At 43.2% G+C, this 14,975-nt stretch overlaps 1 protein-coding gene across 1 annotated transcript; it reads left to right on the top strand.

Annotated features, from left to right (window-relative positions):
- The first annotated feature begins 3,078 nt into the window (after positions 1-3,078).
- LOC103603285 (olfactory receptor 6X1) lies at positions 3,079-4,131 on the top strand. The gene has a single exon (XM_008587777.1). It carries the CDS (start codon positions 3,108-3,110, stop codon positions 4,044-4,046), a length of 939 nt encoding a protein of 312 aa, XP_008585999.1. The 5' UTR covers positions 3,079-3,107; the 3' UTR covers positions 4,047-4,131.
- Positions 4,132-14,975: the final 10,844 nt, after the last annotated feature.

Raw genomic sequence — 14,975 nt, 5'->3', positions numbered from 1 at the left:
ACTCCATTTACAAAAATAGGGATGTGGTTTGCCATCCTTTGAAGCCAAATAACTCAACAAGTACAGAGCATCACTCAGGGAAGAAAAAAGAAAAAATGGCAGAAGATTGGGGGAAAGGTAGGTAAGGCCGGGTCATCATGGCCTTGAATGTCATGCTAAGAAGTTTTGGATGTAACTTTCAAGGTTCTGAGGGACACAGAATGGTGTTTTAGAATGGCCAGCCTTGCTACAATTTGAACTATGGCTAGGAAAGTGTGGCGAGTCAGGAGTCAGGAGACAGGAGTCTGTTCTGTAATCCTGATGAGAGATGATGGCATGAACCAGACTGGATGAGATGGAAAGAGGGGAACGATCGGGGAGTGAGCAAGGAGGTAAAATTAACAGGACAGGTGATTGACAGACACGGGAAAATGAGAAGTAATACCATTTGACCCTGTACATTGTGATTTATCTAAAAGACAAAAAAGAGTCTAGAGTAGAGGATTAAGTTTTGACAAGCATATGGACTGCAGTGTTTACTCCAGTAGTTCCCCCTATGACCTTAGTTTCCTATGGTTGCTTTCCTGTGTTTCTCTGAATATTGCTTTTACCTGCTAATGCAAGACATCCAGCCTCCCTGAAAATCTCACAAAACTTCACGTGCACTCACAACCCAGTCCACAGGTGTCGGGACAGCCACCGCCCAGACCCTGCCACTTGTATTTGCTCTGCATCCCTTCTGCTGGGGGCTGGTCCTCTCACCAGGCACTGCCACTTCTGCTGGTACCATTTCTGCTGCCACCACTGCTGCCACTTCTGCGTCCTCATGGTGCCAAAGCCAAGCCATGCTCCTTACAAAAGTGGAGAGAATATGTCTGTCCCCTGTATGTGCCCCAAGTGGTCACCCGGCTACCACAGCAGTGCTGTCTGTGACCAGGATCTCAAAAGAGCTTATGCAGGTTCCACCTGCAGCCCCTTCCTCCATAAAGCTTAAATCCACATGTGCATGTGTTGGTCAGGAAGGCTGACATCATACCACACACACACACACACACACACGCACACGCACACACACACACACACACACGCCCATGTTAGCAAACTCTCTGACTCAACATCCTCCCCTCCAAAAACCTCATAAATCCATCATGTAAACTGCCCCACCTGTTAGTTTATCAGAATTGCCAGGACAAGCCTGACCCCCAGCTCCAGCTCAAATGGGATTCCCTGTTTTCCTTCGCAAACATTGGATCCTTGTCTGGAATGCATTCCCCACCCCCACCCCACCACTCCACTCTCTTTTCCGATTGTACTCTAAAACTCAGCCTAGGCCTCTCCTCTGGAAAACCTCCTTTAACCTCTGCCCAGGCTGGGAAATGGGTCCCTTCGGAGTGTTCCCCAAACAATCTGAGCACACCCTATACTCGTACTCACTGGGTCATGTTGTGATTATTGTATATGGTCTCTCTTCCTGTCCAAGTGATAATCACCTAGTAGGACGTGAATATAGTAAGCTCTCAACAAATGCTTGTGGAATTCATAGGTCTAATTCTCCAAATTGTGGGATGTTTAGCCCTTGGAAATTTTATATTGGGCTGGAGAGACTGTCACTCTCCTCTGCATGGCAGATAAAAATAATTTCTTACCTACCCTGTATAGAGAGAGCAGGCTTGTGGCCAGTTATATTAGCCATTAGTGCAAATTCAAGTATTTCTCTGTCTCTTATCATTTAATGGAAAATCACTGGAGCTTGTGACATTATAGACAAAGAATAATACTTTCTTGGTCTAGAAAAGAGGTGGAAGGAAATGGAAGTATTTTTCTCAGAGAATTAATTTTCCACACATGGGAGAAGAATTAGAAAACCTATCAATACACTGTAATCTATCTGCCTCCTTCATGCTGTTTCCGATGGACTTTGAAAATTGTGCAGTTTATTTCACAGTAAGTTATCTTGCCTATTTCAAAGGAAAATCATTTGGAAGAATAGCTTCAATAAGAAAGGAAGTAGTTTTACTATTTCCTAGTAAATTTTATAGAACAAAAAGTACTCAGCCTATGCATGTACAAATAGGAATGCTTTACTTACTATAAAAAGATACTTAGTCTCAAAGGAAGGTTTTGATAGGAATGTACTTTCCAGGATTTCCAAATCCTTCCTTTGAGACTATATAACGTGGTTTTATTTTTACTTTTTTTTTTTTCCATTAGCTAGCCTTTTCACTTTTTTTTAGGTTAGTGTCTAGAGATCTTTATCTGATATACATTTATTAGATTCTTCTAAATGCCATTCTGGTCCTGGAATTTTGAATTTAAGTTTAGTACATTTCTCTACTTTCTAAACAGTTTTTTTCATTTAGTTTGAATAGTTTTTTGTTTGGGGGATTTTTTGTTTTGTTTTATAGTTTTTTTGGCGGCTAGCCAGTACAAGGATTAGAACCCTTGCCCTTGCTGTTATGACACTTTGCTGTTGTTACCAACTGAGCTAACCAGCCAGCCCTTGAATAGTTTTTTTAGTCTTCTTAAAAACTGAGTCTAAATTAGAATGTGGAAGTGTCTTCTTTTCTGTTCTATTGTCTAAGTTGTATCTCACCACTAATATAATGGCAATGATACTTAGTTACTTTTATACACACATACACACACACAATATTGGCTTTCTTAAACATATCTGTAATATAGTCAAGAATTCTCTTTCAGAATATAATATGGGAATGAGGATTAATTTCTTATGCATTTACTGCTATGTTTATGTACACGTCATTATACACACTATTCATTTAAAGTGAGCTTATGGATTATTGACAGATAAGCCATCACATTTAAAATGATTATGCTAATAGCTACATAAGAGCAAAAAAATACTTTTCCATTTGTCCAGTGTAGTTAATACTTCCAAAGTCCATTAAAAGCTGGTTTTGCTGGCTAAAGAACCAGCCAAATCATCGGTAAGAAAGGGATGCCCAGTGTGTATTTGTCTATGGGGGAGAAGACACCTGAGATAGAGCCAGGTCCTGAAGGATCGTAAATAGACAGAACCCGCCTTTTATTGTCCCAACGACCCTTGACTGTGCTCTAAGATTTGAAGGCGCTACTTCCTTGCCTGTCTTTCCAGGATATCAAGGGACATGAGAAATGGCACAGCAATCACAGAGTTCATCCTCCTAGGCTTTCCTGATATCCAAGGACTACAAACCCCTCTCTTCATAGTGATCCTTCTTATCTACATATTAACCCTTGCAGGCAATGGGCTGATTATTGCTATTGTCTGCGCTGAGCCCAGGCTACACATTCCAATGTACTTCTTCCTTTGCAACTTGTCCTTCCTAGAGATCTGGTACACCACCACGGTCATCCCCAAATTGCTAGAAACCTTTGTGGTCACCAGGACAGTCATCTGCACTCTCTGCTGCCTGCTCCAGGCCTTCTTCCACTTCTTCCTGGGCACCACCGAGTTCTTGATCCTCACGGTCATGTCTTTTGACCGCTACCTGGCCATCTGCAAGCCCCTTCACTACCCCACCATCATGACCAGCAACCTCTGCCTGCAGCTGGCCCTCAGCCCCTGGGTAGTGGGCTTCACCATCGTCTTTTGTCAGATGCTGCTGCTCATACGGTTGCCGTTCTGTGGTGACAATGTCATCAATCACTTCTACTGTGATGTTGGTCCCATCTTGAAGGCAGCTTGTGCAAACACCAGCATTTTGGAACTCCTGGGTGTCCTGGCAACCATTCTTGTGATCCCAGGGTCACTCCTCTTTACTATGATATCTTATAGCTACATCCTGTCCACCATCATCCGGATTCCTTCCACTACTGGCCGCCAAAAGGCATTCTCTACCTGTGCCTCTCACCTGGTGGTTGTCTCCCTGCTCTACGGAGCTGTTTTGTTCATGTACCTGAGACCCTCAGCACACTCCTCCTTCAAGATTAATAAGGTGGTGTCTGTGCTAAATACGATCCTCACACCCCTTCTGAACCCCTTTATTTATACCATTAGAAACAAGGAGGTGAAAGGAGCCCTAAGAAAGGCAATGACTTGTCCAAAGAGGCGTCATGCAAAGTAAAACAGGCAACACATAAAAACGAGCTTGATGCAGATACAAAAATTAAGTGAGAGAGAGGACTGTGGAGAAGATTGGTAAAACAGGCTTCCCCCAGATCCCAGAAGTTCTTTTTTTTTTTTTTTGTCTTTTGTCTTTTTCCGTGTCCGGCAACAGATCGCAACCCTCAGTGTTGCCCCCGTACCGGACCGGGGACCGGCAACGGGACCGCAACCCTCGGTGTTGCTCCCGCGCCTCCCTCAGCCAGTGGGCGGGAACCGGTCTTTATGTGGGATCCGAACCCTCGGGCGGGAGCGCCGCCGCGCTTCCCAAGCGCCACACTATCCAATGCGCCACCGGGCCGGCCCCAGATCCCAGAAGTTCTTTTTTTTTTTTTTTGTCTTTTGTCTTTTTCCGTGTCCGGCAACAGATCGCAACCCTCAGTGTTGCCCCCGTACCGGACCGGGGACCGGCAACGGGACCGCAACCCTCGGTGTTGCTCCCGCGCCTCCCTCAGCCAGTGGGCGGGAACCGGTCTTTATGTGGGATCCGAACCCTCGGGCGGGAGCGCCGCCGCGCTTCCCAAGCGCCACACTATCCAATGCGCCACCGGGCCGGCCCCAGATCCCAGAAGTTCTACTTCAACGTGGTAGCGAGATAAAGATGGGAAAGCAAGCCATGGCAGTTAGGGTCCCCTATAAGAATTTGTCACATATAAAAGAACTGAGTTCTACTGGAAGAGAAGCAACCTAATCCTCTACCATGGAAATCCCAGGATACCCTCAGATGCAGAGGAGGAACTCAGGACTTTCTCAACTGTAAACTGAAACTAGAAACCCCTAAAGTCAGGGACAAATGTCAGCAACTTTTAAAAAGTGTAAAGATTCCTATTTCCCTCTTTGTTTATGACAACTGTCTTTGACCCATCTCCTTGTCAAAGGAAGACATTCCACACCCCATTTTCTCAGCTCTTGCTATCTGCACCATAAGAGAAGTACCCAGAAGTCTCCTAATCAACTCTAATAGTCCTTCAGAAATATTTGAAATGAACCAGCTTTTTTTTAATCTAAATTTTTAGATAAGCTTAGAGGTGTTCATTCCCAGATAATACCAAAATTTGAGGAAATCTTGCAAAAAGTTCTAATTTACAGTTCATGGACTATGACAATCTCTAGGCTTCAGTATAGGTGGACTGTGTGCCTAGGAAGCCAGCTCTAGGAAGTCTCAGACCCAACGTAACTTATGAAGGCTTTTTTGCTGGAAGACTCTGCCCCAGCTGACATTAAGTTCAGGGCTCACATGTAGGACTGGCATGCCAAGTCCCTCAAGACGGGCAATGAACCTATTGATTTGTCTTTGTTCTCAGGCAAGATATCTGGCAGAAAAACTTTCTGTAGAATCATGATGTCAGTGAGTCACAATTTGTAATAACGAGTATTATGTGTGCTTTTCCCAACAGTAAAGAAAGACTATGATTAAAAGCTCATTAAAACCATGATTTTCTTTAAAGGATCATTGCACATTCCTTTCAGTGTTGAATTGAAAACTGCAAATTTAAAACAAAATGTCACGAGGTGAAAATGTTGTTATCTCAACTGCTATACCCGATTTTCTCGTAGAGAGGGAACTGTCTTGGGGCTGGCAGGGGAAATAGGTCATCTGAAGGTCAAGAGAGACAAAACTTAAAGCTGTATATATCACCAAGAGGCCCATCATCAAAAGAAACATTTAAAGTGCCCTGAATGAGAAAATAAGGGTAATATTTAACACTCCTCAGAGAAGAAAATGGCAGAGTGAGAAAAACAAAAAAGAAGGCAGAAAGATTGAACGTAGCACTGAAGCCCAAGGGAAGGAGTTGGGGAATTTCTCAAAGTTGGAGTGCCTGAGGAGCATTTGAAGAATGGGGAAGCCTCACATTCACATTCAAATCATGCTTCTATAATGTCACTCTATCCACCCCTCAAACCTTCAGTAGAGTCTTCTACATTACCAAATGCATGTATCAGCCGAATGTGTACGTCACAGGCACTCATGTATGTGTGGGTTGTGTGTGTACATCAAGGAGGGGTCAAGTTGCACGTCTAGAATGATATAGTTTGGATTAGAGACAGCCCACAGGGAAGCTCACAGACACGGCCAAAAAATATGCAGAAATTGTAGGAAAAACTTCAGACTTGCATGGGCTTAGGCAAGAATTCCAGGTACGTGTGGGTTGTGTGTGTACATCAAGGAGGGGTCAAGTTGCACGTCTAGAATGATATAGTTTGGATTAGAGACAGCCCACAGGGAAGCCCACAGACACGGCCAAAGAATATGCAGAAATTGTAGGAAAAACTTCAGACTTGCATGGGCTTAGGCAAGAATTCCAGGTAACCTAAAGTTGAGGAGGTGCGATCTGGGTTTCATTATTATTTTAAAAGATTTGTAAAAATCTGCCTTCAAGTTTCATAAACATTAGTTTTCCTTGGCCTAGCCTATTTCCTTAAGGGTTTCATGTCTGATGGCAGACAGGGAGTAACATAATACATCCTATAAAGAAGGAAAAAACAAGTGTGAGAATACCACCAGGCTTCAATTCATAAAACTCAAAATAGACACCATTTATTCATTCATTTTTTCGTATCTTGCTAATGTATTGATATCATGTGCCAAGCAATGTTTCTGCTACTGATTCTGCTGGAAAAAATTTTTTTGGGTAGTGTGCAAGAGTATCATTTCTAGGAGTTGGAAATGCCAGAGTCAGAGAAGCCTATCCAATGGAGAAGCTTCCAACACCAGAGCATCAAGAGTGATATGAATTACAAGAAGACTTCCAGAGAGACATGCCTCAGATCTGACTTTCCTTCACCAACACGGGAGGCCAAAGACACCAGGAAGGGTGTTGTCTGCCTCCAGTGCCTGAAAGAGCTAGAGCTCTGTTTTGAGGAAAAGGAGTCCTGGCCACGGAGACAACACCACAGAGCTTGAGTCTTCACATTGTACCCTACTGTTTCTTAGGTCTCTGGAGCCCAGATGTCTTTCCAAAATGGTGTATTTCACTTTTCTACAAGAGACTAAGAAATCACACAAGCACCCATCCACACAATATCATAAACAAACTCCTACTCAGATCCCTGGATATTAATTATTTCTTTACTTTAATAACAATGTTGAACACCTGGATAGATCTGAGCCAAATCCTTGACAATGAGCTTTTGAGTTAATTTGTTCTTGAAACTGTACACACGTAAATAAAGCAGTATTTTCATGATGTGCTCCACAGGACTTTAGTTATTATAAACAGGACTCAGAATTCAAATTGGGAGGATGCAGAGTTAGACAAGGTTAAGCAGGTTCCTTCACTACCAAACTTCTCAGAATTTTTAATGCCATGAGTATATTGAAGAAAAAACTTTCCGAATCCCATGCTTGGGACCATGAACCCAACAGAGCTCTATTCAACCCACCTTGGACTTCATCAAGAACAGTGCCCATAATTATTGATATAGACCATACTGATGGCCATTCCCAAAGAACACTTAACAATCCTCTTCTTAACTAATAAGACAATGGTCTTCAGGACCCTGCTTTATTTGGGCAAAATTTCTAATTCTTTACCTAAATCCAGCCCTTCCCCTTTTAATTCAAGAAGACTCACTAACATCAGATTTGAGTGATATAGCTCTCCCTTATCTGTCAAGTAATATATTCAACTTTGATTTTTCTGTTGTAATGATTTTCATAAGCATTTGAAATTCCCAAGAGCAGGATAGAGTACATGGTCTTCCCCAAGTTTATCCACCTAAAGACCATCTTTTTCAACATGCCGCAGACTAAATCTCCTGCGTTCTTCCTTAAGGTATATCTCTAAAGTCACCTCTGCTTTTATCAGGATCTTGGCACTCCATGGTATTCACAAATGCCCAATTAACTTGGAAATATGGTTTTAAAAATCTAACACAAAAAAATGTAAAGTACAATACAGACAAAGTTACAGGTAAGTCATACATTTACCAAAATGTCTAGTGCCTCACCAAGTGGCTCACCACCAGGTCACTTTGAATTACAAATTCTCCTTGCAAGTTTAAATGATTCCAATTATAAAAATACCATGTACACATATCTCTTCCAGAACAATCCACTGCTTATACCTGGTATTCAGCCTGACTTGGACTGACACCTAGAAGAGTGGAACTCCTACACACACTTCTAGCTGAGTTCACTTCAGTAATTGCCCATTTCTTTGTTTTTTGGGGGAAAAACCTCTCTTCATCCTAAGTGCACAACCACCTATTTTTCTAACAACTAGTTCTTTGCTCTTTATCAAATAAAGGTTAAAGAAATAATGACCAAATGCTTTCCATCTCTACGACTACTGCTTTAATCCAAGTACCTGACCTACAATACTAGCTTCCTAAATTATCTCTGCACAACCACTCTTCATTCCTTCCATTCTCCTCAGCAGCCAGAAGGATTTTACAAAAATGTATGTCTAATCATGCTGCTTAATTAATCAGAATTCTCCTATGGCTTCCTGTTAACTTCAGCAGATAATGCTTAATTTGGTCGGTAAGACCATCGATCTATGAAATCTGATCCCTTTCCACAATACCAGGCCTCACACATTTCACTACTGCTCTCTGACCCGGGCCACACTTGTTTTCTCTCAGTTTCTCCAACACCCTAAGCTCCTTCCCACCTCAGAGCCTTTCCATACACTATTTCCCATTATTTCAAGTATTTTTTCTTACCCCATCTCTCACCCACCACCCCCAATCTCAGCATGCCTACTCATCCTGCAGACTCAGCTCAAATACTGCTACTCAAGAAAGTTTTCCTTAACAGCCACTCTACCAGCACCACCAGGATTAGGACCTCCAGTTACAAGGTCTCATAGCACTCTATGGAGAAACCCCTTTGTAGAAACTACAGCAATCATAATTAATTTAATTAAGCATTATTAAAATAATCACAATAAATTTGTTGTGTAAGTTATTCAAGCTCTGTTTTCTTTCTCCCAAACTCCTTCATGTCATATTCACACACATCACATGAAGGTCATCTCTACAAGGACAAATATTACATCTTTCTTGTTCTCCACTCTACTCCATATACCTACCACAGTGTCTTGCAATAGCTGTTGCTCCACAGATCATTGACAAGTAAAGGGACAGATAATTGGGCTGATGGAACTCAGGTCACATCATATATGGATTATATCTTCCATAGTTCTATAAAGTAAATATCTCATACTCCATGTTTTCAAAGTGGAAATTGATTACCACAGTCAATATTAGATTAAAATCTCCAATTTATACCATTCGCAAAAATAAATTCCAAATCTCATCATAAAAATGAAAACCAAAAAGTATGAAGAAAATACAAGAGGAAGTTTTTATGACGTTGGTGCAAAAAAGATGTACTTAAATAAAACATATAATGCAAAGCCACTGGGGAAAAGAGTGTATTGGATTTAAAACTTTAAAATACTACAAAGTTAAAATACAAGCTATAAAGTTGAAAAAATATTTGCAACATAAATGTCAACTGGTTAGCATCTAGAATACACAAAGAACATCTAACAATCAACAAGAATAAGACAAAAAATCCAATAGAAAAATAGGCAAACTCATAGGAAAACTATAAATTACCAATAAACAAATGAAAGGAATTCAGTCTATCAATCATGGAAAGGCAAAGTAAAACAATGAAATATCATTTTTTACCCATCAGATTGGCCAAGATTTACAAGTTCGGCAACATGAAGTAAAGGCACAGATATGGAGAAAAATAGTCTCATACATTGCTATTAAGAGTGTAAATTGTGCAGTCACTGGGAGGAAAACTTGGCAGTGCTCATTAAATGTGTGCAGCCTATGACCCTGCAATACTTTTCTTAGTATCTGTCCCGGAGTAACGTTTACATGTATGCACAAAGAGGACAATTACTACAGTATAGTTTGCGATAATAACATTTGTACATTACTTATACGTTATAGGCAAATGTGCAGAAAGTAAAAGGAATAACGGAGATTTGTACTCATACGTACTACTGTGGACAGATTTCCAAGGCCCACTGCTAAGAGAAAACAAATCGAGGAATTCAACATAAATACACAGGCATATATGCATGTACATACAAAGTAATACTATGTACTTTCTACGGATACATATATACATAGTATGAAAAATATTTTTAAGAAGGTCTGGAAGATAAACACATCAGACTCATAAAAATAGCTAACTTCTGGTGAGAAAGATGAGAAACCAGCATTGGTAAAAGTTCATTAGGTTTATCTGTTGACAAGTACTCTTCGCTTGGCCAAACTTTGGTCAGGCTTCTGAACCTTCTCTCAGGTCCATCTGTATACTTCCTTATAAAATTCAGTTTTAGCAAAGTACTGCTAAGCCAGTTTACCAAAAAGCCCATATCCTCAATATCTGATCATCCTCAATTCCTCATCATCCACTCTGCCCACCCCCACCCCCCCATCCCCTGCCACCAGTTGCTGTCTGCTCACACTGGCCTACCTTTAGCAAAAATCCTGTTAGGTCAGTTTAGCCAGAATCTCCCTTACACTGATGCTTCTCCTTAGTAACTTTCCATCTGCTGACCCCACACTCCTCCTTGCCTGTGCTATGTTTCCACTTGTCCATGCCGTATTCAGAGTTGAACCTATTCTCTCTCCCCCACTGCAGGACCTTGGTAGCAGTTGTCCCTGGACATATCACGATGATCCTGAATAAAGTCTTCCTTACTGCATTTTTTTTTCCCTTTTTTTGTCTTTTTTACTGACTGGTAACGGGATCGCAACCCTTGGTGTCGCGCCCGTACTGGGGACCGGCAACGGGATCGCAACCCTCGGTGTTGCGCCCGCACCGCGCTCAGCTAGTGAGCGGGAACCGGTCTCCACATGGGATCCGAACCCTCGGCGGGAGCGCCGCCGCACTCCCAAGCGGCGCACTCTCCAGTGCGCCACCAGGCCAGCCCATCCTCCTTACTGCATTTTAACAAGTATCATTGTATAATTTTTTTAAGCACTGTAATATTTTAAATGTTTAGGAGAACATATTTATGTATCATTTATGAACCTGATATGAATATTTTAAAATATTAAATGAAATATATAGAGAAAACATCTGGCACATAGTAAGCTTTTATGAATTGTACATTCCTCTCTGAAGTGGTTAATTTTGTGTCAACTTGACTGGGCTAAGGAATGCCCAGATAACTGGTAAAACATTATTCCTAGGTGTATCCGTGAGGGTGTTTCTGGAAGAGATTAGCATTTGTATCAATGGCTGAGTAAAGAAGATGGCTCTCAGCAGTGCGGGGGGGGCACCATCCAATCCAGTGAGGGCAGGACTAGAACAAAAAGGCAGAGGAAGTGCAAATTCACTCTCTCTCTTCTGGAGCTGAAATATCAGAGCTCCTGGTTCTCTGGCCTTCAGGATTCCAGGACTTACATCAAGCACCCAACCCCAACCCCTTCCCAGTCTTCAGGCCTTCAGCCTCGGACTGAATTACACCACTAACTTTCCTGGGTCTTTGGCTTGCAGAGGATAGATTGTGGGACTTCTCAGCCTCCATAATCATGTGAATCAATTCCCATAATAAATCTTCTTTTATATATCTCTATATAAATCCTATTGTTTCTGTTTCCCTGGAGAACCCTGACTAATACACTGTTCCTCCACCAAAAGTAATTAATGCCATCAGTTCAAAACAGGTAAACAGATCCCACGAAAATGAGATGTGTAGGCTGGGAAGAGCAGACCCACACATAGCACAAGGAGAATGGTGACTTACAGAGTAAACGGGAGAGAGAGTGCAAAGGAAAATGTCAGGTATAGAAATGTTACTGACCGAGACAAAAATGAACAAATGAGATCAGGGAAGACAGTGTCAGTGTAAAGAAACACAAAGAAGCATCCAAAGAAAAATAAAGTAACGATACCGTAACTATTCACTTACTGAGCTTCTACTATGTTCCAATCAGTTCACATGAAATATATCATTCAGTGCTCAGAGGAACGGTATTACTACGCCCGCCCCCTTTACAAGGTGGACACTTAGGTTCAGAGGTAGCGAGATTCGCCATATGCCCTGCAGCTGATGGTGAATGCAAGAGCCAGTATTCAAACCCAAAGCTGCTTTCTTTTTTTTTTTTTATTTTTATTTTTATTTTATTATTTTTATTTTGTCAATATACAATGTAGTTGATTATTATGTCCCAATTATTTTTATTTTATTATTTTTATTTTGTCAATATACAATGTAGTTGATTATTATGTCCCTCACCGAAACCTCCCTCCCTCCTCCCTCTCCCCCCTCCCACCCAAGTGTGTCCCCTCCATTTGCTTGTTGTAAGAACTTCAAAAAAAATTGTGGTTGCTCTCTTTTCTACTATGCTTCTGCGGACAATGCAAAGGGGAAAAATTAAAACAACAACAAAAACCAGGTAGAGTTATAGGCACTAAAATCAAAACAAATACTCAAAGGATCAAAAACAAAAAAAGGAAAGAAAAGAATAGAAAACCCTGCAGAAAGTGCGAGTGTAAACTGAAGGCCCGGGATGTGAATTTACTCGCTGCAGAGAGGGGCAGAGGTGCCGACGGATGCGGTCGGGCCGAGGCTTTTTTGCACGGGTCCTCTAGAGCAATGAGCCGACACCCTCTCAGGGCACATAGAGAGGGCCCAAACCTCCCGGAGCCTAGAAAGGCTCCAGCGCGGCGAGGAGGTGGGGCGAGCGGCTGCTTCCGGTTCCGGGCGCAAAGGCCCCACGTGTTTCGACCCGCTAGGCCTCACGCAGCTCGGGTCTGGCAGCGCTGTTTCGGTCGGGTGTGGGTGGGGGAGAAGCCGGGGCAGGGGAGGAGCCGCCGGAGCTGTCGGAGCCGTGAGTGTTGGGGGGCTGGGCCGGGCCGGATCGGGTACAGCTGGGCAGGGCGGGGAGGAGGGGGAGGGGCCGGAGACCCCGCCCCCCAGAGCCTGGGGAAATCGCGCTGTCCTGGGGAAGGGGTGGTGGCGGTGTATGGAGGGGACCGACGCCTTGTGGTCTCCGTGTCACCTGGTGGCCGGAGCCAGGACCTCCGGGAACGTCAATGGCGCTCCGGGCTTTTTTCTCCTACCAGCCACCGCCCTCCGCCCCCTCCTGGGGCCTGCAGAATCCCAGTTAACCCGTACCGCCTAAAGCTTCCGCGCCAGCTGCCCCCCCGGAACCGAGAGAGGAGTGGTCTCGGCCCCTTTATTTTCCGCAGCCTTTTCTCACCCCGCCTCCCAGACTGCTCAAGAAGCTTCCCCGCAGGTCCCTGCTCCTGCGAGTCTAATTTTCCACTACCAGCCCCCTTCTCCAACACACACGCAGATACATTCACCCGTGATCTTATCACCTGTGATCATACTAGGCCTTGGAGAGACCATTTGGCCTGTGGCTTTTCAGCTGCCACTTTGACAGACCCCGAGTTCCCCCTCAAGCCGGCGGCTGCTGTCTCCATAACTTCCCTCACCACCCGTAACAGCCGATTTTGGGCTTCTCTTCCCCACAACATCCTTACCCTCGGCAGGAGAGTAGCTGCTGCTTGTCTGCCTTGATTTAAAGTTTGTTAGTTTGTACGGCATGGATATGCTGAGTTCTCTCAGGAGGGTGTCAGCCCAGTTTTTATTTTTCTGAGCAATGGATGTTCTCATCTCTTAGGCGCTTTGAGGACACTGCCTTGGTCCCTGTACTGGCCTCCGCAAAGGGAGACTCTTAGGCCCAACTTTCTTGAACCACATTGGGCCTGGGGAGCAGTGCCACATCCAGGTTTTTGCTTAGAGTCTAGGCTTAGAACTGTGACTTTTTCTCTGTGCACATTCTGCAGGTGACACCCAGGGTAGCTACACTCAAAAGCCACAAGGAATGCTAGTGGAGTCCCTCATCTCTCCTCCCAACTTCTCTAGCAAGCTGCCCCATGGACCTTGATCCAGAAGGCTGCTTCAGAAAGGCGGTGGGATCAGCCATGGAAGTCTTGTTGGTGGGAAGTGTGTGATAGTGGAGTTGTTAGGGTTTATGGCCATTTTTCTTTAGTAACTTTCTGCTATTACTATCTAGCATAAGAGGGTAGGCAGGGTTGGAGGGAGGATGGGAATTTTTCCTCCTAGGACCAAACACCTGGAATTCATAATCTTTCCCCCTTTCTCCTCCAGCTGTACCCCTTTTGCACTCTGTCTATATACTGAATTGCAGTAGACAGTCATTTCAAGGGCTCAGCAAGGTTTACTACAATGTGAGGGATTCTTGGGCATTGAAACTATACAGATGAGGTAAGTTACAGGTTTACAACTTTTTTTCTTTTTCAAATTAATTTAGTAAAGACATAAAACTTGAAACAAATCTAGACTCTCTCTGTTTTTGCTGTCCTCTCACCAGCAAACCCTCCTTTAACTTGGCCAACACTGGAAAAGTTTGTTTCTTTCTGCATGAACCTCAAATTTACTTCCTTTGCCTTAGGTAGTGGTTCTCAAACTTGTCCTAACTTAAGCACCCGAGGGGCTGGTTAAACACACTGCTGGGGCTCACCCTCAGAGTTTCTGATAATAGATCTGGGCTGCGGTTTGAGAATTTACATTTCTAACAAGGTCTTCAGGACTGATGCTGCTGGTCTGGGTTCCTCACTTTGGGAACCCACTGCCTTGGCCGAACTTTGGGACATATACATGGCAGTGATTTGGGGATCCAAAGACCTGTGTTTGAGTACTTCTGTGCTGGAAACTAGTAACTGATCTTTTGTGGGTTATTTAACCACTAATGTCTGGGGTTTTCTGTTTGTAAAATTAAGAAAGACTACTAAAAAAAAAAAATAAGAATAAAAGAGGGAATCTTTCCAGTAGAAAGACCATACTGGGATAATTGTTAATTTTAAAGAACAGTATTGGAAAAGAGCAGTTAAAAGTTTGTATTCGTTGTTTCCATTCCAGAACAGAGAAAAGAGCTG

Source organism: Galeopterus variegatus, unplaced genomic scaffold (genome assembly GCF_000696425.1).
Source record: "Galeopterus variegatus unplaced genomic scaffold, G_variegatus-3.0.2 Scaffold4538, whole genome shotgun sequence".
NCBI lineage: Eukaryota > Metazoa > Chordata > Mammalia > Dermoptera > Cynocephalidae > Galeopterus > Galeopterus variegatus.
The sequence above is the reverse complement of the archived record's forward strand: the minus strand, read 5'-3'. Positions and strand labels throughout refer to the sequence as shown.